The 22,136-nt window shown below is 41.7% G+C and overlaps 1 protein-coding gene across 4 annotated transcripts; it reads right to left on the bottom strand.

The window, feature by feature from the left end:
- Window positions 1–1,653: 1,653 nt before the first annotated feature.
- Window positions 1,654–21,329, bottom strand: jam2a (junctional adhesion molecule 2a). 4 transcript variants are annotated; one of them, XM_042219948.1, is made up of 11 exons: window positions 20,893–21,329; window positions 14,682–14,747; window positions 14,363–14,473; window positions 10,778–10,927; window positions 10,480–10,667; window positions 10,150–10,252; window positions 9,208–9,315; window positions 9,052–9,067; window positions 4,520–4,591; window positions 2,705–2,738; window positions 1,654–2,545 (listed from the first exon to the last, which is right to left on the bottom strand). In XM_042219948.1, the coding sequence occupies exons 1-11, from the start codon at window positions 20,939–20,941 to the stop codon at window positions 2,507–2,509; spliced, it is 936 nt and encodes a 311-aa protein (XP_042075882.1). In that variant the 5' UTR covers window positions 20,942–21,329; the 3' UTR covers window positions 1,654–2,506. The 4 variants fall into 4 exon arrangements, with proteins under 4 accessions (XP_042075882.1, XP_042075883.1, XP_005920063.1 ...); XM_042219949.1 differs by having other exon boundaries at window positions 9,052–9,064; window positions 20,893–21,328; XM_005920001.3 differs by lacking the exon at window positions 4,520–4,591 and having other exon boundaries at window positions 20,893–21,321.
- Window positions 21,330–22,136: the final 807 nt, after the last annotated feature.

Raw genomic sequence — 22,136 nt, 5'->3', positions numbered from 1 at the left:
GCAGCAAGCCAAATGTTGGCTGACCTAGATGCAAACTGGCTGTCAATCTGCACCGTTCTTGAGCGTTCCCCGTTATGACAAGGTCAGCGATGCATTTAAGCCTTTCCGTGATGAATGTTTTGAAACCCCAAAATAGCATCAGAAAGGGCAAGTTTCTGTCTGACCTGGTGCCTAAATTTTTTAGACTGTGCAGCCAGCCTTTAAAGCTGCGCTCAGAAAATGTACCAACATCTACCGCTGTGATTTCAAGCAGTGCACGACTTCATTAAACACACTGAAAAGAAACAGAAGTGCATGTAGTCATGGCTGTGGGTTAAAAATGTTGCTGTTTATTCTGTTAGAGGGGGAGAAAAGCAACTCTGGAAATATTTAGTTAACCTGTCTGGGAGGGAACAGGTCTGCTGGGAGATTATCACTTGAAAGATTAATGTAAAGTCTTGCCGACCGAGGCCGCTGCACTTCACTGTAGCCATCTATGGGAATACAGCAGAGACTGTGAGCATTATAAGAGATGATGCAGTTAGTTTGACGAATAAAGCAATAATGCAACTACCAGTTTTCCACATTGATAAATCTGCAGTCCACTTAATTAGATTTACACGTTCTTGTCACTTTAAGTAGAAGTCATGAATAATTCCTCTTGTCAGGTTGATGCTTGTGCTGACTGCAGCGGTGGGAGAAGTGCTGTTACTCTGAAAACTACTCAAACACATCCATATCTATATTAATGTAACACCTGAGTGTTGCGGCTGGTAAAGGCAGGCAGGGATGATAAAAACACAAGCTAATGTAAAAATGGTGAAAAAGCGAGTGACGTTTGGTTCTGATCAAACATGGATATAAAAAGTGGCAGCAAATGCTTAAGGACTTTGAGATGATGCTTTAGTAGGTAGCTGGTTACTACAGTGTACAAACATGGGGTTTGCATCAGTAACTGGCTTTGGAATTGCAAGTTAATGGTTGTTTACAGGATTTTATAGGCAGCGCAGAAAATCAATACAGCGTAGTATCACAATATTTTGCCTGATGATATCGTATCGGTAAAGGAACACCAAATGTTGGTCTGTTATTAAGTCAATCAGCACCACCGTAAAGTTATAACATTAGCTGAGCAAACTGCTAAACCATCCAACACTGGATGCACTTAGCTCGACAAAGCTACCTGAGCTAGCTAGCAGCTCAGTCACAGGAATAAAGCCAGGACAGCAACCTCCTTACATCTACAAAAGAAGAAAAACTCAGTGGCTTTTATTGTTTACTCATGCCCACTTGTGATTGCAAAGTGTGGAGATCGGAAAGTGTACTGAGCACAAATGTGAAAGTTAAAGGTGAATTTCTGTCCATGTAGACGGCACCAGATGTGTAATTTCCAGTGATTTATCACAGGAAGTTGCTGTACCATCAGAAACAGATTGTATGTAATTGCAAACTTCACCCCATTCAATCTCAGACTGATAGCAGACTGCCTTACAGGCAGGTTTTAGTGACAGTGTTATGCTTGAAAATCTCATTTTGTTGCCAACCCCCCCAACATGTGAGATAACTTGACGTAATTTGTGGTTTTGAAGAACATGCCACCTCTAGTGTATAGGCAGCTACTTCTCGTGTTGCATTCTTTCCACCATTGGAAACACGGTAATAACAAACATGGGCTTGAGTAGAAAAAACTTTATTACTGATACACTATTCAAATAAAACTCTGAAGTCATTCACACAGCCTAAAAACAGACACTCCATTTGATAATCAGTGGCACAGAAATATAAAGACATATAAAGAAAAAAGTAAGGCAAATTTTTTTTTTTACAAAAAAAGAACTGTGATCCATAGATAAATATGACAGACAGACAAATTAAAAAGGCACAAGGTATATAGTATATATGTATATTTATAAAAAAGACCATGCAGGCACATCAGGATGGAATGGGGTTGTCCTCAGCGTTATTGTTAAGTGGCTTCTTGTTCTTACTAAGATCACGAGTGGTCCCAGTGTCGAAGACGAAATACTGACTGAGGTAAGCTGTAGTTTTATTGAAAACAACTGAGATGCTTCCCTTATGGCTTTAAGGAGAATTCCCTGTCATGATTCAATTTTTTAAAGACAAGAAATCTATCAAATTAAACATCAGTCTTTGGTAAAAAATAAAAATTGAGTAATTAAAGCAGTTAGCCTTAGAAATTTATACTGAGAAAAAAAAAGATCAATTGCAAATTCAACATCTGACCACCAGGGGGAAGCAGAGTACCATGAAACTGTACTTAATCCCATAATAGCAGGAGACATCAATGTAAGAGGCGAATACACAGCAAAGCCAGAGTAAAGAAGCCTTGCAGATTTTCTTGACATCAACCATCCGGAAGGATTGGCGGAGGAATAAAGATTGAAATTAGCACGTATTGGAAGATCAAGAGCTCGTTCTGAGTCCGAAACAAAATCAGAATCCAGTGTTGGCACCTTATCACCTTTTTTTTCTTTTTGTTTTGCTTTTGGAGAGGAAGACCAGCTTCTCAGAGCATGAACGACTGTGTGTGTTTAAAATCCTGGGGCTGAGAAGAGGGACACAAAACAAGTATTAATGTTTGCTAAATAAACTGATGATTTAAATTAAAAAGCACACACACACACATCAAACATCCGGTAAGTGCGAACTGCTACATTTAGGCAAAGTGAGAGGGAAAGAAGCAAACCTGAAAACAAACACTTACTTCTTGGGGTGGAGGGATGTAGTTGACATTGGACCTGGAAGACAGAAACATGGTAAGAACACCTGACAGCTCTAACCTGAGTTATATCTCGCCTGTATTAATAATGCACGTGGCAAACACAGGTAGGAAGAACAGTCAGAGCGAGCTCGTCATTAGGCAGCACTGGAACAAAGTGGAGAGCAAAGTGTAAGGAAAGTGCTGCAGTTTGTCGCAGGAGGGCTTGTGTATGTGCATTTGGAGAATGAGAGACCTTTTTAAATCAATCAAGATGTGCAGACTTTAATTGCTCTAACAATAATTTGTTAATTATTTAGGAGTTACAGCCATTTCTATAGACTGCTGTGGTACGGATTCGGAGAGAGTCGGGGTAATGCTTTTCTCATTTCCAATCTTTACACCAAGCTAACGTCTCCTGTTTGAATAAACAGCTATGAGAGTGCTATTGATCTCCTTTCAACATGACAAGCTCGATGTTAAAAAACAGCTCCCTGAATTTCTTTCTTTCACATTTACAGTCATTTTAAATAGTGCAAAAGAGGGATTTGCACATTGAAAAGTTGCGATTAAAAAAAAGAAAGAAGTTAAAATATATAAATTGATGTAGAGATCTTAAAAACTCGTGTATCAAATATGACACACTCGGTGTTACAGGATTAAGCAATCAAGGCTGAATGATGGTCAGAGCGCTGCCCTTTTGTCTGCCACGAGTTCAACGCTCAGTGAAAGTTGCAGCTTCAAAAAAATCAGGTTGAAAATTAAAAATATCTATATTTACGTTTCTTTGGGTTGTGAATGGAGAGAAATTGGTGTCAATTTGAGACATCATCAAAACTGTTGAAATTTTTACTTCTTGCTTCCGTTTATGATGTTTGACCTCATTTCCTCCCCTAAATGGTTCATTACACAAACTCACTGGCAAATGAAAACCAAATTTTTGTTCACAGGAAAATCAGTTTTCGACCAGAATCTGCGAACATCTTGAATCAGAGAAGACTTTAATGTAGTTTAATGTGATTTAAATGTAACAATTATGTGTTCAATCTGAAACTAAAAGCCGAAGAATCTTAATGTAACCTGTGTTTTTCCAGATGAGGGAACTTTTAGTGCATACATCCAACTGTAGGTGTGTTTTCACCATTCAAAACAAAAAAGTTCACATATTCAACTTTGACTTGTAAGTACATTTGACATACTCATTTTCTTTAACTGTAAATAATGTGGAATTGATCAGAGATGCTGTAAAACGCCGTTTATGAACACTGGAATCATTCATCGTGAACTGAACAAAGGTCCTTTTGTTCAGCAACAGTATTGTGTTGCAGCGGCACGTGGAGTTAAAAGTCTAAGTGATCGCGTTAGCGGAGCTGTGAACTGTTGTGTAATGCATTTGGCTTGCTGAGTGTCTGGCACATCAACCTCTATGGCTTTAATTATAGTCTCGAAATCACCTCCAAAAATAAGTCTTTTGGAAGTGATCCTCTTCTAAGAAATTAAAACTATTTCACAGGGAAAAAATAAAAATATCAATAACCCATAACTTAGCCAGTAAATTTAAAGTTGTAGCCAAAAAGATGTTCAGCTTTAAATGAAGACAGGAAACAAGTAGCTTGGCTCTCTGTGAGCAAAAGAAATCTTCTTACCGGCACCTCTAAAGCTCAGTAATTAACACGTTATCTCGTTTGTTTAATCCAAACACAAACAGCCAAAACAACATATGGTTTTAATGGTGGGTCAGGTTCTGCGGTTCCTCCAAAGTCTCGCTGTCTGCGAAGCAGTTACGTCTGTTTATTTTATTTCCTAATGTGCCACACTCACATGTCCTCAGCTCTGTGCAGAGTTTGGCTGCTGATGTGGGCTGCACCATGACACTGGGAGATCCAAAATGACCTGCGGGGGGTCAGGGCATGGGCTTTAACAAGAAGCATGCCCTCGTGGACTCGTACTGCACACCATGCTTTGGAGTGTGAGTATTAGTGTGAAGTCATCCGTAAAGATGTGCAGCTTAACTGTTGGTTTGGAAAGCTTGAACATTTGTAACCTAAATCTGTCAACCTCCACATTTGATTTCTATTCCATGCATTTAGCTCTCTGTTAAATTTACCCCACAGGATTGTGCATTCAGATTTATACCTGGAAAGCCAAAAGATACCACAATTAACATGCACAGGCGCCCAACCAATTATGTCTCTGGAACTGCTGGTTGGACAACAATGACATTCACTCATATGCTTAGGTTTAGTCAGGCATGTTGAATCATAGTGGATTCTGTCATTCTGCAACAAAACAAGCAAAGAAATGACCCTGATCAGTGTTTTATGGTCATTTGTGTGTAGTTTTTAGCAATGCCAGACCTCTAAACTCTCATCTTTGGAATAATATTACTAGTAGTAGAAGTCCTAATAGTCCATCTAATATTTGAGCAATGACCTGAATTCCAACAGACGTTGGAAACCCAAATTAAAAAGTAAGAATCAAAATAGGCAGAACTAATATGTTCAAGCCCATTTTTAAATTACATAGAGAAGTAAACCAAGATGTTCAAGCTTATTTGAGCACACTTTATGAATGACATTTCATAAACCAGCAAGCATGCAGCCAATCACATGCAGCAATCCAACACCGCAGTATTAAAAAGCTCAAACTGTGTGACTGCCTTTTGTTTGAGCAATGCATTTAATAGCTGGAGTTACCCAAGGCTCCAGTTTAGGCCCCTTTAAAGGCACAGTGTGTAAAATCTCACCACTAGGTGTCAGTAGACTGCAGATTACAGGCAATTGATTTCTGTTTTCTTACCCTCCTAACATTAGCTAATATCTAATAAGCTGAGAGTAAGTAATTGTGACAATATCGGGAATAAATAAGCCTGTTCATGAAGTGCCAGTCACGTTAACTCTTTCCTTCACGTTTTCACTTCTTTGGTGTGGGAGACCTCTTCTCAGATGATTAAACATAGGTATGATCATTCATATTTAAGTCTGAAGTTGTACACATGAATTAAAATTCAAATCAAGTTCAAATTTGGATTTAACTGATTTAATAACAAACTACTGCTAAATGCAGAAAAAAGCTTGTCTTACTAGAATGGTAGACTAACTAAAAACACAAGGAATCAAAAACATAAGCAAAGCTTGCGGCATGTGAATGCCATGAGTTCTCTTCTCCATCATTAGTGGACTACACGTGGTCAGGCAATGTCCATTTCAGCCACTGTAATTAGGATGGAGGAGAACATGGTGGCTTCCACAAACTGTGCTCTATGCTTTCTATCAAACACTGAAACACTGACGACTGCAGCTGAGAGCAACTTGGGGTTCAGTATAAAGGATATTTAGGATCGAAGCACCAACCTTACAATCAGTTCCTGCTTTACCTCCTTAACTCCACAAACTAAACACCAAAGAATGCATATTTATGTGTACAGCTGACTGTACCTTTAAAGACCTGTACTATATCTAGTTCCTTACTACAACTAGAGCTGGGTGATATAAGATTTTTTCATATCACGATATGTTTTTTTCATTTCAGGCGATAACGATATCTATCACGATATAAGCCAAATAACTATATTTGTAAGATTTAAATGTGCCGTTGCTCACAAGTAAAATGTGAAATAATCAGCAGCTTGTTTTTATTTAAATATTTATTTCCCATAATAAGTTCAACAGGGTAGATGTACTTAAGGAACATGAGACTTTTTCAGATAAATAAAGGCAAATATTGCAAACTACACAAAAGGCAGCCGCTAAAGCGTTTAAGTTTCAAAATAGAACAAACGAAACAGACTAAATTGTCAATTCCACTTAGAAACAAAATATTAATTCTAAAAATAAATCTTAGTTTGTTTTACAGAAGAACAGACAAAACTGACTAACTTTTGTCAATATCAAATAAACTGAGAACTAAAAGGAAATTCTCAATCTCTCCTTGTTGTATAGCTTAGCTTTTCAAACAGTTTTAACAGTTACTTTAGTCTGACAAAAGCCGAATGACGAATTAGCGCTTCCAGTCAGAGACTGAGGCTACGTCCACACGTACACGGGTATTTTTGAAAACGGAGATTTTCCGTTTTCGTTTTAAAAAATAATCCCGTCCACACATAAAGGCAGAAATGAAGGAAAACGCTGCTATGAACATGCCAAAGCAGCAGGTGGCGCTAGATTCCTAACCGTGCAGAAATGTTGGCCAATCAGAAGTCTAGAAGCCTCGGTGGGAAAAAGTAAACAAAGCTGGGGCATAGAAGCAGAACCGAGTCGTATGTGTGGAGGGACAGTAACTGTGTGTATATGTAAGCATTTAAACACTGCAGAGAGTAGAATTAACAGTAACAGTATTGTAGAAATTCATTTCACCGAAACAATAACGTGGCGCACAGTGTGACGTCAAAAAATGCGCACACCTTTGACGCTGCGTTTTCTCCGTTTTTCTAGTCCACACGTAAATGCAAAAACGGAGTTTTCGAGTTTTTAAAAATCTTCGTTTTCAGTGACCAAAAACGCCGTTTACGTGTGGACGAAAGGTGCAAACGCATAGAAAAATCTGCGTTTTCAAAAATACCCGGGTACGTGTGGACGTAGCGCATGCACCAGTTTATTGTATTTCCAGACTTGCTTTCGGCACAATTTACAGTGCACGCTACTCTGTTTTTTGTCAGACTTGAAATAGCCGAAATACCTTCACACTACGGAACTTCTATGGCTCTTCCGTTCGACAATCTCTCCGGCATTGGAACCATCATCTGTTTTCTCTTCGGTAACCTTCGGTCACGCTCGGTTGATTTTTCTAGTCGGCACACTCATTTCCTCCATTACCCGGGCGGTACGGTGGCTGGCTGCTTCCCAAACAAATACACATGTGCGGCTTGGCACTTGTGCTGTACGTAACAAGTCACGTGACGTGACGCTGCGGCTGTGATTGGTTCGGCTCTGCGCTACTTAATTTGGATTGGCTGTTTTTTTTTTTTTTTTAAGAGGACAAGAGCGGCGAGGTCTATCGCGATAGTTTAATTTTTCTATCGAGAAAAAGTTATATCGCGATACATATCGTTATCGTTCTATCGCCCAGCTCTAACTACAACCGATCATTTCAAGTATTCACCATACACTGTGAAATCACTAGTGCCTCATTTGAAATAAAAGAAGTAAACTGTTTCCTTCTTCTTTGGCTAATATTTTCCAACAAGATCTTAAGTGAGCAACTAAATGTGACCGCAGCTACGCTTTTTAGTATCCTAAAAAAAAAAAAGCCAGAACAGTCCGAACTGTGCTTCATTCAACCAACATTCATCTACGACGACTGAAAACACATCCGCTGTCAGTCCTCAGCATGAAATAACATTCATCCATCTAACCAGGTGCCCGAGGGACCATTTTTCTCTTAGATGCCACAATCTAGATCTGCATCGCCGCTCGGTAAATTTGTACCCACTATCGGTGCATCAGAAATCATGTCGCATTGTCTTTGATTCTTTGTGAAGAAGCCTGTTCTATAAATAGGAAGTTGACACTGACAACTCCAGTTAGCTCAGCAGGATAAGCATCAGACTTTAACCCAGACAAAGAGCTTTCGCATCAGCTTTAAGGAGAGCTCTATGCTGACTCCCCATCAAACTCCAAGCAGTAACAAGCCAGTAATCAAATAACATAAAGTCAGGCGAGTCAGACCTGGGATACGAGGCCATGCATTTATGTCTCTGTGTCTTCTGGAACCTCTTTACACCCACTCTGGTGTGTTTGGAGGGCAGTGTCTGTAAGACGGGTGTAAGCGCCTTCAGCTATGCCACACTCTCATTCTTCAATATCCAAATAATCCTTTTCAAATTACCCGTCCAATCAGTTTAATTGCCTATAATTCCTTCTATTGCCAATATTTTCCTTCTTGCTGATTAACAGCCTGTAATTATTCCATAATTATGTAGCACTGATTGTTTCCCCCACAGCCCTGTTTTGAGGAGGGAGGAGGCGGGTGGAGTGGTCATCTGTCTGGCTGTATTTTGACATGAATTCAACATTAGTACATCTGCTTGGAAGTGGAAATCAATTCTAAAAAAAAAATAAATCAATCAAAAATAATAGCAAAAAACTTTTTCCCAGGGTTTTGCATCTGTTGCCGCCAATCAAATGACCCAGTGAGTTGAAAAACAGGCACTGCTGCATCTCAAATGAAAAAACACACTCACACACAGCCACAGCTGTCACTCCATACAGTCCTGACTCAGCACACAGATGCAGACAGGCCGGCTAAGTGCAACAACAATCCACCCCTCCCCACCGCCTCCCCTCGACTTCAGCGTGTAAGATATTAGCTTGTGTTTGTTCACATCAATGTTAATTTAATCACAAAGCTCTTACCTTCCTCTGTGTCCTGCTGATGAATGAGCCGGGACCGTGGAAGAGAAAACAGAGTCAATGTCATTCTTTTTTTGGCGGGAATTGAAAACAGTTTCTATATTAATTGGTGCACTGTGGAGTGGTTATCGGACTGCCAAGACAGCCACACAAACTCACGGCTGAAGAAGCCGTTCCTCTGTAACAGGAAACCACCACATCCACAGATGAGCACGGCCAGGAAGACCCCCAACACTGTTGCCACTATCGCTGTGATGTTGACGTCCTCTGGAAGTGTGAATGAAGACTGAATTATGAGCTGTTTACTCGCTAATTTATTGAAGCAGCGAGACACAAGATAAATCAGGAAGCAGCAAATAAAGCAAAATAATCTCCTAAAGTGGGAAGCTGTACTGCAGCGTTCCTATAATTTAATAAAGTCCACTTAATATGCTTTTTTTTTTGTCATATATATATACAGTTACAATGATGAATGCTCATCTTAAACAAGTAATGCCTGTGAGCCACAAGCTCAGGTCACACACTGCTGTAAATGCTCTGTTTTAGACAGGCTTCTCCCCTCGTGGCTCTGTGTGATGTCACTGAGAGCAGCAACCCCTAATATGGCCATCTGTGATTGCAAAAGCTCCACCCACCTGCTGTTAAAACATTAATGAGCCAATGGGAAGCAAGTGGGAGGAGCTAGTTTCAGACAGATGGACTGCACCAGGCTCAGTGTAAAATAAACTACTTTTTAAAATCAAGCACAGCTGCTCCTGCACAGTCCAAGAATAAAAAATATGGAGCTGAAAATGAGCATAACAGGTCTACTTAAAGTGCTTAAATGGTAGTGTGCATTAACGTAGAGCACATTACATGATTTATTAACAAGCCCAGCACTTATTTTCATCAACAGCGTCGTTTTATATTTTGTAATTTGGCCCACACTGGCCACAGGATCTCTTCAAACTGTAGGCTAGGCTATAAATGTGTCCAGACTTTAGAAGCAGGGTGGAATGAACTTAGTGGGCTTTTCCTCTCCACTGCATCCTTGATTTTGTCTGGTGCTGAAAGGTGTGGGGGATGAGGCGGGATTTAGTGTGGAAACGCACACACACACACCTATCGTCATATGCTTGGCCTCGCACATCTTGGGTAGTCCCACTCCGTTGGATGCCAGGCAACTGTATCGGCCAGTGTCCTCTTTGGCTACAGATTTAAACTCCTGTGGAAGAGAAAAACCAACCAACAAACCTCTATTATTAGAAAGAGCACACTTTAAAGTGAAGTGTCTTCTGTCCTGACGTGTCCTTGAGGAAGAATCAGGAATGCTACCTTGTATCAAACCAAAGAGCAACTCAGCAGAAGCATCTTTATGCTTACACGATACTACAGTGTGCAACATTTGCCTGGTTTTCTTTATCTGCATGCACACACACTTATTTGTCTCACCAGAACTCCTGTGCGCGAGTTGATTAGATAGGTTGCGTTGGCATGACGGGGCGGGTTCATTGGCTGGTTGTCCTTGTACCAGGAGTAAGTGGCAGGTGGGATGCTGTGCTGGTCCCTGCAGCTCAGCTGTACCACTGAGCCAGTCACTGCTGAGCTGGGGATTTCACAGAGTGGGGTTTGAGGCGGCACTAAAAGAACGGGCAGAAAAATCACACCAATGTAAGCAAAAAAACATTCCCATCTTTAAAATAGTCTGAATGTTCTTATTACAGTAGATTCCCATCTCAGTCAGTGGTACCTAGGACTTTAAGCGTTACATTGGTCTCGCCCAGGTTGACAGAGTCTTTAGGAGCACTGATCTCACAGCGGTACTCTCCAGCATCCTCCTGGGTCACTTTTTTCAGCGTCACTGTCGCTCCTTCAATGGTCGCCCGGCCCTCAAAGGGACCTGAGAGAAAGAATAGAAGGTCAGAAGTGGAAATGTCTTCCATGGCTGTGGGCTACAGCCACTGCATGTTATAATCTACGGTCTGCAATACTGCCACCCAAAATTTAATAACCAGTAGCAATTGAACAATTGCAGCATGAGTAAAATAATCTACTATTAAATGTTTTCTTTTTTTTAACCACTGCTATAATTTGGAGACATTTTGAGTCGCTGTAAACCCAACACTGAGGATTTCTTATACTGTCATGCAGCTACTGGATGTGACACACATGCACTGAACCCTGGACTTTTGTAGACATTACCCAATGGAGGTGTATGTGAAAACGCAAATGTCCAAGTCTGATCAGATAGCCACGGAGTGCATGTTTGTGTGTGAGTAATAATCTGGTACAGCTATCGAGTGGCTGTCCTGTGTCCAGCCTGTTGTACGCTCTACTTCATCGTCAGGAGTTTGTGTGTATCACTGGTAAAGGTGGGCGGATCGATCTAAATATCGATACCGATACTACCGATATTTTGGTTGGATGGTCTTAGAGCAGGGGTGTCCGACTCCAGGCCTCAAGGGCCGGTGTCCTGCAGGTTTTAGATGTGTCCTTGACCCAACACAGCTGATTTAAATGGCTAAATGACCTCCTCAACATGTCTTAAAGTTCTGCAGAGGCCTGGTAATGAACTAATGATTTGATTCAGGTGTGTTGACCCAGGGTGATATCTAAAACCTGCTGGACACCGGCCCTCGAGGCCTGGAGTTGAACACCCCTGTCTTAGAGACATGCTAGCATGATAAGATTGATGCTTTGTTTTTATCTGCTAGGTTCAGTATGTTATATTTTTTTTAATGAAAGACAATGTACCTCATACCTTTTTGTGTTTGACTGTCACATCTATTTTATTTATAGCCTGTAGCACATTTAAACAACAGAAGTGGACCCAAAGTGCTTTAGAGACAGACACGGTTACATTTCCGGTCTCCAAAAAAAAAAAAGTTTCAAAATACACGAAAAGCTGAAATTAGCTGGAAAGTAAAAATCACAATGATTTAGTAGTTATTTTAATTTACTGCAAAAAATAACATTGAAATGTATTAAAATAATTTGCAAATTGATGAGGATTCATCTCATAAACGATCAAACACTGCTCTTCCCTACATAAGCTGCTTTCAAGCATTGGTACCTGTAACACTGGTCCTATATTTACTTGGTATTCGCACTGCACTAATAAATGGCTTTAGTTACAGGGATTTCATCAGCTTAGGTTTTTAGCCAAGACAAGAAATCCTTCTGTATTCACTATGAAACTTACACAAATCAACTTTTAAGAATTTAGAAAACTATTATGCATTTTCTCCAATGATGTAGCGCTGTGCAAGTGTTGGATAACCCTTCATTTCTTTACATTTCCTTCCATGGAGCCACACTTTCTTGTAAGCCTTTAAAGTTGTTTTGAACAGTACATCTTCAGGCTTTCTGAAGGTCTTTCAAAGTTTTTATCTGGCTGCTTTTTCACTCATTTTCAGCCCAGTGCTTGTACCTGACCATTCTCAGAAGAAGGATTTGTGTGTGTGTGTGTGTGTGTGTGTGTGTGTGTGTGTGTGTGTGTGTGTGTGTGTGTGTGTTAACCCACTTAATGCCGACTTATTCAAGAGTGAAAAAAGCACCTAACTTGAGAGATGAACCAGTGTTGTGTCTACACATAACAGACAACTTGGGCGCTTTGTTACTAGCAGCCTCATTTGTTCCCATTTCTTTAGTTTAATCTATGAAAAATTCTATTTGATTCGATATTTGGTTTAAATCATTGTCAGTATATACAGAGGAGGTCAGGGGAAAGGTACGACAGTGTCTACAGCCATCTGGTTTGTGGCTGCATGTCAGCCAGTGGTGCTCGGGATCTTGCAAAAATTGATTGAATTATGAATGGAGGAAAGCACCATCAGTTTTTGATTCATGATGCAATACCATCTGGAAAGCATCTTATTGGCAACAGCTTCATTTTTCAGCATGACAGTTATCCCAAACACACGTCAATGCAGTAAAAGCATATCTGGATAGAAAAACACACAATGGAGCACTATGAGTCATGGATTGGCCTCCCTAGAACTCAGACCACAACATTACTGAAGCAGTGTGGAAGCATGTTGACAGAGAACAGAACAAAGGGCAGAAACATCCAAAGAAGAGCTTTGGATGTCCTTCAAGAAGCCTGGAGAATAATTCCTGAAGACTTCTTAGAGACATGACAAGAAAGCTGCCAAAGAGTGTGATGGAGAATAAAGGTGGCCATACCAAATATTGACCAAATATTAGCTTGTTGTCTCCCTAAGAAACTGGTTCCCAACAACCTTTTTGTGACCTTTGGTGTTCAAATGTATCCAGTATTTATTTACTTTCAATATTATTCATACATACCTTTTAGCTACTACACCTAAACATTACCAGTGGTTAGCTAAACATTTCAACTGTTTATCCATACTTTAAGTTACTAGCTTAACAGTTAATCAATACGGTTAGCCAACATTTTAAAAGCTAGGAATACGTTTTAGCTAGCCATTGTTTTACGTGTTTATCTATTATGTTAAGCTAATTTGTTTATTAGTAATATTAGATATTACTTTCATATAATAGCCATACTTTCAGTAATCTATTTGAACTTCCTCTTGTATATATATATATATATATATATATGATCTCCCCCCCCACAATTTGTTAACTTTACCACCACTTGGTTGTTCAATTGTAACAGTTAAACTGACATTTCCACATATATGTCCCGGTTACATCAAGTACTCCTGGTTGGGGAATCCCCTCTACCTAAGGGGCCGGGGAATTTTTCTTAAAACAGTAAACTATAACATGATATCTCAGCTGAAATTAAAATAATAAATTTTACAATCCGCACTCGTGCAGTTTACATAACTCCATATCAAAAAGCTGTTATCTCAGAGAGATAACAGCTTGAACGGACGACTTCCATGGCAAGGCTTGTCATGAATTCACAAGATATAGCAGCAATTTCTAAGAAGCAGCCTCACATTATGAACACAGTTACTATTCATAGCACCTTTAAAACTAACTTCAGCCGTAAAGCAGCCAATGAAGAGGCAGCGATGGGTCAAAGGCATTTCAAAGCCTTGACATATTTGAGAAAACTGTCAGGCTAACTGCACCGCCTTTAAAAACGACTGGCCCGGGTGAAAGCTGCTGCGATTCATTATTTATTTCGCCCATTAAATTCAAATCCTAAAACATAAAGATGAGAGATCAAGGACAAGAGACACATAGACTGTGAAATATCTCACCCGTACCCAAGTGTTTTGTTTTTTGTGGGGGGGGGGGTTTGTGTGGCACACCCTATCCAGCTGGTACTGCAAGCTGATTACAACAAATGTCCTGTTTGTTCACCGAGAAGATGGAGAGCGACGGGATGCTTTCTCACCTCGAAACTTTCCACCAAAGAACACAAAGGAGACGTCTTTCCCCTTCTTCTTCCATTCGATGCGTGGTTGCTGGTCTTTCTCTGTATAGAATATGCAGGACAGCACTGCATCTAAAGAGGGAGTGTGACCAATGAGATATTTATTCCACAGCAGCAAAGGATCAGTGGCATTTTTAACTGCTTGGTCTATTTATAGCCTTATGATTTATTTTGACAGAGAGAATCAGATAGAAGCTTGGTTAGAAAAAACAAACCAAAAAAGACCAAAACGTGGAAGCGGCCCACAGGAGGGCTGCTTTATTTTTTTTCCCCGCCTCACCTTTGTGCTCCTCTACCTCCACTTTATGTCTGTTGGTCGTCACTGTGACAGGAACAGAGGGGGAACCTGGTGAAAGAGGAGGAGAGGGGAGGGAGAGTGGGAGATAAAACGAGAGGTGAGAGCAGTTCAGAATGCAATATCACTCATCATCCATTAGGGGGCAAGGTGAATTGGGTAAAGTGCTCCACATTGCCCGCTAACTGCAAGAGGAGAATACTTAATGGCCGTCTCTGGTGTCTCGCTCCACTGTCTGAGGTAAAGACGTCAGTCGTCTTTCTCCAGGATATCTGGAGTTAAGGACGGGATTACTCCCTCCGTCGATTTAATCCCGCGGGGTTAAGGAGCAGCCTGCTGTATGTTTAGATAGAAAGAGTCACCAGTCATTACATTGGGGAGGCGGGGGGGGGGCTGGGTCAGATTAACCTGATGTATGGTAGGCATTAGCTTCTACCTATGTTTGGGTTTCCCTGATATCTGTGTGTCATTGACACAGGAAGAGGAAGCAGCTGTGTTTCCTGTGTGCTGATTGGTTTAAGGGGAGGATTACTGTCTGGTCGTCCTGTGATTAATTAGAGGTTAAGGATGGGTGAAGGACGTACGATGGAGAAGCAGGTCGGAATCGTGAAGGCAGGAACAGGAAAAGCACTAAAACACACAGAGAGTCTAACTTCAGCCTGAAAAAGGTTTTCAGACTGAAGGCTGCACAGCTGGGAAATTACAGAATAAATGTTGAATGGGCCTCTGGGGTACTGGGGAACATTATGGCTTTCAAAACTTCTAAAAAACTTATAATTTGGCTAAAAGAGGATTTCTTCTTCATATGTTCTTGAAAGCTCATTAACTTCCCTCGCCCTTGCAAGCACGCACACACACAAACACACTTTCCTGCCATTGTTCCTGGAAACAGCACAACTCAAATGTCATGGTTGTAACTTTAAACACAAGCGTGACAACATATATTGTCACATCTCCACTTTCCTGTGTAGGGCCCATTGTCACCAGATTACAGTGAGTAAGAGAAGGTTTCCCTGTGGCAGGAGGGGTGAGGTGGAAGCATGCCGGCCAAGCTGAGACAAAAGACAGGAAGTGTGAACTAAAACATGGAGATGGCCAGTCAGACTGACTCTTCAGCTCTATGCGCTCTAAAGGTCTCGCACACAAATTTGCACAATGGCTGCTATTTTTATAAGTAACTTTTTTACATAAGCACCACCCTAATGTCATTTTCCAAATGCAGCATCAAGCAAACTTGAAGTTTTTTCTTTTTGTTTTAAAGCTTTCCGTGATGTTTGCATAGTTTACACCAGCTTCACTTGGTCAAACTTTGACCTAAGTGAATTAAAAGTGCACGCTCTCCCTCCACACGCTCCTCCTCGCTCGCCTTCACGTTGCTGTGCGTTGACTTGCAGCAGTGTAACAGGATTATCATCGTAGCTTTGGCTCGCGTATCGCGACGCCCTCAGAGGAGCCATTGTCTCACTTGAGGGTGAACAAGACGAGGGAGGGAGATACAATGAGATTAAAAAAAGGACAAGAATGAACGATCAAGGAGAGATGAGCGGCCCTAAGAATAGAATACAAATGGAGTGGAGGAGAGTGAGGCGACCGGGGGGAGGTCGGTTAGGGCGGGGGGGACAAGAGACCCGCAGAAGCATGAATAAAAGAGAGAGTGGGATTGAAGGCAAAGGAGATCCTTTCAGACAGTAGGACTGTGAGAGGAAGAAGCTCTTGTCACATAGTGTGAGACCAGGCCTGCCGCCACCTTGAAGGGTGTCTCTTTGAGAAAGAAGAAATGTAACAGGGCTGACAACGTGCCCACACTGAGTGCGCTTTTGTGTGCATGACACATACACATAAAAGAGCACACTTAAAGAAATGAGCAGAGAGGCTCTGCAAGTGAGGTCCCGCTGCCTCTGTCATGCTTTTCTGTGCTCTGCTGCTACGAACGCTGTCAGCTCCACTGTCCTCAATTAACTACAAAGGCGTCGAGGCAGACAATGAACACATGGCCCGTTCGGATCATTTCAAAACTGCATGGTGGATAATGTTAACATGGTGTAGCTTTTGCAGTCTGCTGTGTAAGTCGAGTAAATAACAAATGTTATTCAAGCTCACAGACGACTGCCAGCAAGCAAAAGTTGACCCACTGACCCCTGGATGCCACTTTGATGTTGCGTCATCTGTTGCTGCTCGTGTGGGTGAATTTAAAGCAGACCTATTGTGTTTTTTCCTTATACATACACACACACACACACACACACACACACACACACACACACACACACACACACACACACACATATATATATATATATATATATATATATATACATACACACAACACACATATTCTGTTTAGGCAATCAGGAGAAAAAAGCTGTCTTAAGGTAGCGACGTCTTAAAGGTACAGTTATTTTTTTTTTTACATTTATTTAATATCAAACTGATGCATTCTCATAAACTTTTAAGTTAATCAATTAATCAAACACACAGGAGCCATCTTGCCTCGCCATCTTGAATACAGTGGGTAAAATGGACATCGCCAACAAGAGCAGGCTAAACAACAACAACAGCTGTCTTTAAGCTAATATTATACCAGCCAATGTTAGGCTCAAGTTTCTATAACTCACACTTTCCCCCTGCTAAACTGTTTGATTTCATTGCTACAATGTGTGAGACTTTATTTTCTAAGTGTCAGAGTCAGACAGTGTTAGATTCAGTTCAAAGAAAGCTTTGCTAACAGCAGCTAACAATAGCTAACAGCGGCAAAAACAGCAGCGTTTACTGACAGAAAAGTTCAGGATATCCTCAACAATTCAACTCGGTATCGCTGTCATCGGACAGAAGTGAGCTTTCTTGGCTCACGGACTCGTATTGAACCTGTTTCAAAGTTTTGCAGACTCCGTCATAATAAATAGATGTGGACATCTGGAGGTAAACAATGGACTGACAGTTTACGCTCACTACAGATGAATGGCCGCCAGAGTTGTTTGTCCTGCAGTGGCCACCAAAGCTAGGATTATGCAGATGAGTCGGGAAAGGTACGGAAACAGAATTGACAATCTGCAATCTAGTGACATCTAGTGGTGAGATTTTTAACACTCTACCTTTAATCTGAGAAAAGCTCAAACTCAGCAGGTATTTTGGCTTCCAATATGTTTTATGTGGGGGTTTTCTTGTAGCTAGAAATGACCAGGTTTGCAGCAGTGTATGGAGTCATCTGCCAACATTAGCAAACCTGCACGAAAACCATATTATTTATCATACAATTCAATTAAATATTCTAAAAGGCAACAACAGCACCAACATGGTGGAGTGGTCCAGTTCTTTAAAATATAAAGCCCCATGAGGTGACTGTTCTTCTGAAGTAGTGCTGTATCAATAAAACTGAATAGAGCAGAACTTTAGTAAGCAGAGGTGAGGTCTAGCTGGCCTGTCAGCTACAGCTGCCTGTTTTGGGATGTTGGTCAACGTATCATTGTCCTACTTCCAGCAGGATGTAGAAAACAAAATACACAAAAAACCCGTCCCGAGAGTTGTTTTGATGAGGGAGCGTCTGATTAATCTGATCAGCCTCTGCGGTAAGTACTGCTAAGTTTTATTTACCACTTTATTTTTTAATTTAAATGTTTTGTGGGAGTTTTTAATCATTCGTCTGTTATATACACAATAGATATATGGGACAGACTTTTACTCATCTAGACGTCATCTTAATTTTTCAGCCTTGCTGTTTATGCTACAGCAAGGCTAAATAAAGATCATCTTGAATTGTGATCCATGCAGAGCTGGGACTTAATTAGGACTGCTTTAAACAATGACTGGCATTTGCATCCAAATGGACAGCGTAATCTTATAAGACACACAAAACATCTCCAAATTGTTCCGTTAGTCACCGGAGGTTGTCAGAGCGCACCGCATGTTTTCATTTGGCTGATTTTTACACCGCCTTTCCTGACCGAGTCCCAAAGAGATTTGTATCTCCTTCCAGGATTGACTTTGATAGGCAAATATGTAAACCACCACACTGAATCCTGGACGAATCTGGGATCTTGGCCAAAAACTGGAACATCCATAGAAGCTAATGCACGGAGCCCTGATAGATGAGTACAAAACCATCATCAGACAGAGCAGACTGATTTGGGTTAACATCATTTCCAGTTAGCAGGACTATTACCGGCACCGAGTGCTGAGTATCCTAACTACAGACTAACTACACAGTACATAAGTATGGACCACTAGGGGTTGAAAATCAACTCTGTTTTACACTTTTCCACCAATCCAGGTGGATTTCAACTACTTTGGTCAAGTGAACAGCAAAATAGCCTAATGAGGGGCTACAGTGTTGCACTAGATTTGCCAGATGAAAAAGATTATTATAATAAGTACCACAGCAGCAGGTCTCTGGTGATTCTCCAATATAGCATCGGATTTGGCCACAGCGGTAATTAAAATGCTGCTTCTGTGGGCCTGTGGTGGTTCTGAAGCACGGGAAAGACTAACAATAGCACCAACACAGGAAGGAAAAAAACTAAAACACACACAGACACACACACGGATGTCGTGCATGGCATTAACATCAATCAAACAGTGCTACTGCTTAAACTCACAGGAGGGACAGCCACCCTCTTCCCTGAGCAAAAAATAGAAGGATGGCACGCTCACTCCTTGGCACTCAGCTTTACTCTCATTACGCGGTCCGTTCTGAGTATTACAGAGACTGAGGCGGGTGTTGCCAGGGCTGTGCCGAGGTCAAAAGCATGGCGCAGTAATAATTAAGGCACTTATTCAAATTAACAGAGAACAAATGAAAGAGGGAGGGAGATGGACCCATAGGAAATATCCTGTCTGCCTGCGTGATGTAGATAGCATGAACGTGGAGGGCAAACACGTTTCAAGGCTGTGGAGGGGGGGTGCTCAGGAAAACAGGATGACGACTGACTGTGCGGGCGTATGTGTGTGTGTGTTCTCCATTTGAACAAAGCCAGTCTGTGTATGACTGTAAGACTGTGAGCAACAGCTGTCTCAGACAGACACAGCATGAGAGTGTGTGTGCGAGAGGGAGAGGTTGATATGAGGGAGTTGATGTGTGGATATATGTGTGCATGTGTGCGAGAGGGTGAGGTTGGGGATATTACTTAAACTGTGTGTGTGTGTGTGTGTGTGTGTGTGTGTGTGTGTGTGTGTGTGTGTGTGTGTGTGAGGTGACATAGAAGCTTCAGGATCACTTGCCAGAGACCCACCCAAAACATTTCCTCTTCTACTTCTTTTTTTTCCGCTTTTTAAACAATGCAATGTACAAGTAGCAGTGGAGCTGGCGGGATCTCAATGGTGCTCTTCTCACCTGCTGACATCCATCAATTGAGCCACATGACGAGTGATTTCTATCACAGCGGGACTGAAAACACACAGCTCTGTGAACTCTGACCCGGAGTCCTGACAGGTGGCGAAATGTGAGTAAAATGTGCGTGACTCACTCTCACTGTCTCATCACATCCATCTCACGCTCAAGCCCCAAACAGCACTCTTCCTTCCTGCGTCTCCGTGCAGGATGATCAGCCCTCTTTAAATGTTTTCTTGTTATTTGCGCCTTAAAATAAATTTAAAATTTTTGTGTTTTGTGTTTCCAATTTCCTGATTTCTTCCCGCCCACCGCCCCTGAACAAACAAACAAACTCCGTGTCACGGTGAAAACCAGCTTGAAGTTTCTGGTAGAAATCCAAGCGCTGACCTCACGCGCAGATCTGTGGCTCATTCTGCCAAAAACGGGTACCCACCCGCCACCAACATAACACCCACACCCTTAAGTGGCACCAGGCCAATACAACTTTGGGGCCAGCTTGTAGGAACCCAGCCTGGCTGCACCGTCACCACGGCCCACTCTCTCAGAGGGGGTTCAACTAAACCGCGGCGGGGGAGTTGCAAATGAACAATTACGTGAATCCAAAAAAGAAAAAAACATGAAATGAAAAATTCCTCCATATATTCATCTTCCAAAGCATGTTTATAGAAAGCAGACCAACGCTGTACTATGACTTAAGTGAAAATCCATAGAATAATTTCCCCACAATATAAACATCTAGGCTTTCAAGCACATTTTAAATAATCGATTCTTAATGATTCGTAATGGTTTCGCCCTCGTCTAGAAAAGTAAATAAAAGGGAACACTGTAAGAGCAACTTCTTCGAATGAACACTTTCCATTTTCCACTTACATTGCATCAGTAAAATCACAACAGGAAGATACAGGGACGTCCCCATCATTATCGTCCCCAACTCTGCCTGGAGTCTCGTCTTCGGAGGAAGGAGCGAGGAGGCAGATCTCGAGCCTCGGCTTTGTTGTTCACTTGTTCGCAACTCCCAGATAATTCATCCGGCATCCAGGGAATAAACTGATCGCCCGGGAGGGTGTGTGAGCGCGCGAGTGCGTGTGTGTCAAGCAACCGGACCGACCCGGCGCTCAGCTCCTGGCACGAGAAACAGACGAGCGTGAAGTCGCAACTTCTGCACGGAGCAGTCAGCGAGATCGACGTCCCGGCTGAAAAGTGCGGTGAGCAATGGCGAGCAGCCTCTGTCACTGTCAGAGAGACGCGAATGGATGCTCTCTGTTCTCGCTGGGCGGCTGGTTGAGATTGAGGTGGAGGGAGAAAGGGAGGGAGGGCGGAGTGAGCTCTGATGAGCAGAGCGGCGGAGCGCCGAGAGCGCAGCGCCGTGTCCAAGACGCGCACTGCACTGCCAAGTGGCCACATAGCGGTGGTGTGGCAGCAAAGGTGTGGTCGCCTTAATACCGAACCCCGAGGGAGACCTGCGAGTTATGCTGAACTTTGAGGCCCACTCCACGTAGAAACACACACATATTACAGTTTCTTCCTTCAATGTTGGAGACAAGTTTGTTAGAAACAGTCAAAATCAATATGGAGTATTTAAACAGTTTTGATGTTACCAGGTTGCTCAAAAATCTCCTTGGTTTCAGTAATCATGAAACAGGTGATCTGTCGGAGCAGAGGACGCACACTGAGATGCAACACTACGAATTAGGAGTTAACAGAAGAATTGTAAATGTCTGAAATCATTTGCGTTTTTATGAAAGGAGGGTGCCAAACATAAGGCCAGGGGCACAGAATAGGCCCAGCAAAGACTCCAATTTGGCCCACCTGATGAACATTGTGTGTAGATTTTGAACTTTAAATGGTAGATTTTACAGCTAGGTTTTCTTAATGATAATCACCATACTACGCCAAAGCAATTAAGTCATGGATAAACAGAAAAATGACAGAAAAGAACAGCAATGTCTGTTTTTTTGTTGTTGTTGTTGTTGTTTTGTTTTTTTACAGTATGTCCACAGTACAAAAACAAACCCCAATATTTTCTGTAAATTAATTAAAACCAATTTGGGTTTAAAGAGCAGAAAGTCGGCGTCATTAAAACTGTGCCGGGCACCTTCAAGGTTCAAAAACAG

This window comes from Haplochromis burtoni, unplaced genomic scaffold (genome assembly GCF_018398535.1).
Source record: "Haplochromis burtoni strain Fernald_Lab_line unplaced genomic scaffold, NCSU_Asbu1 Contig_40, whole genome shotgun sequence".
In the NCBI taxonomy this organism is placed as follows: domain Eukaryota; kingdom Metazoa; phylum Chordata; class Actinopteri; order Cichliformes; family Cichlidae; genus Haplochromis; species Haplochromis burtoni.
This window is presented reverse-complemented; position numbering and strand designations above follow the sequence as displayed.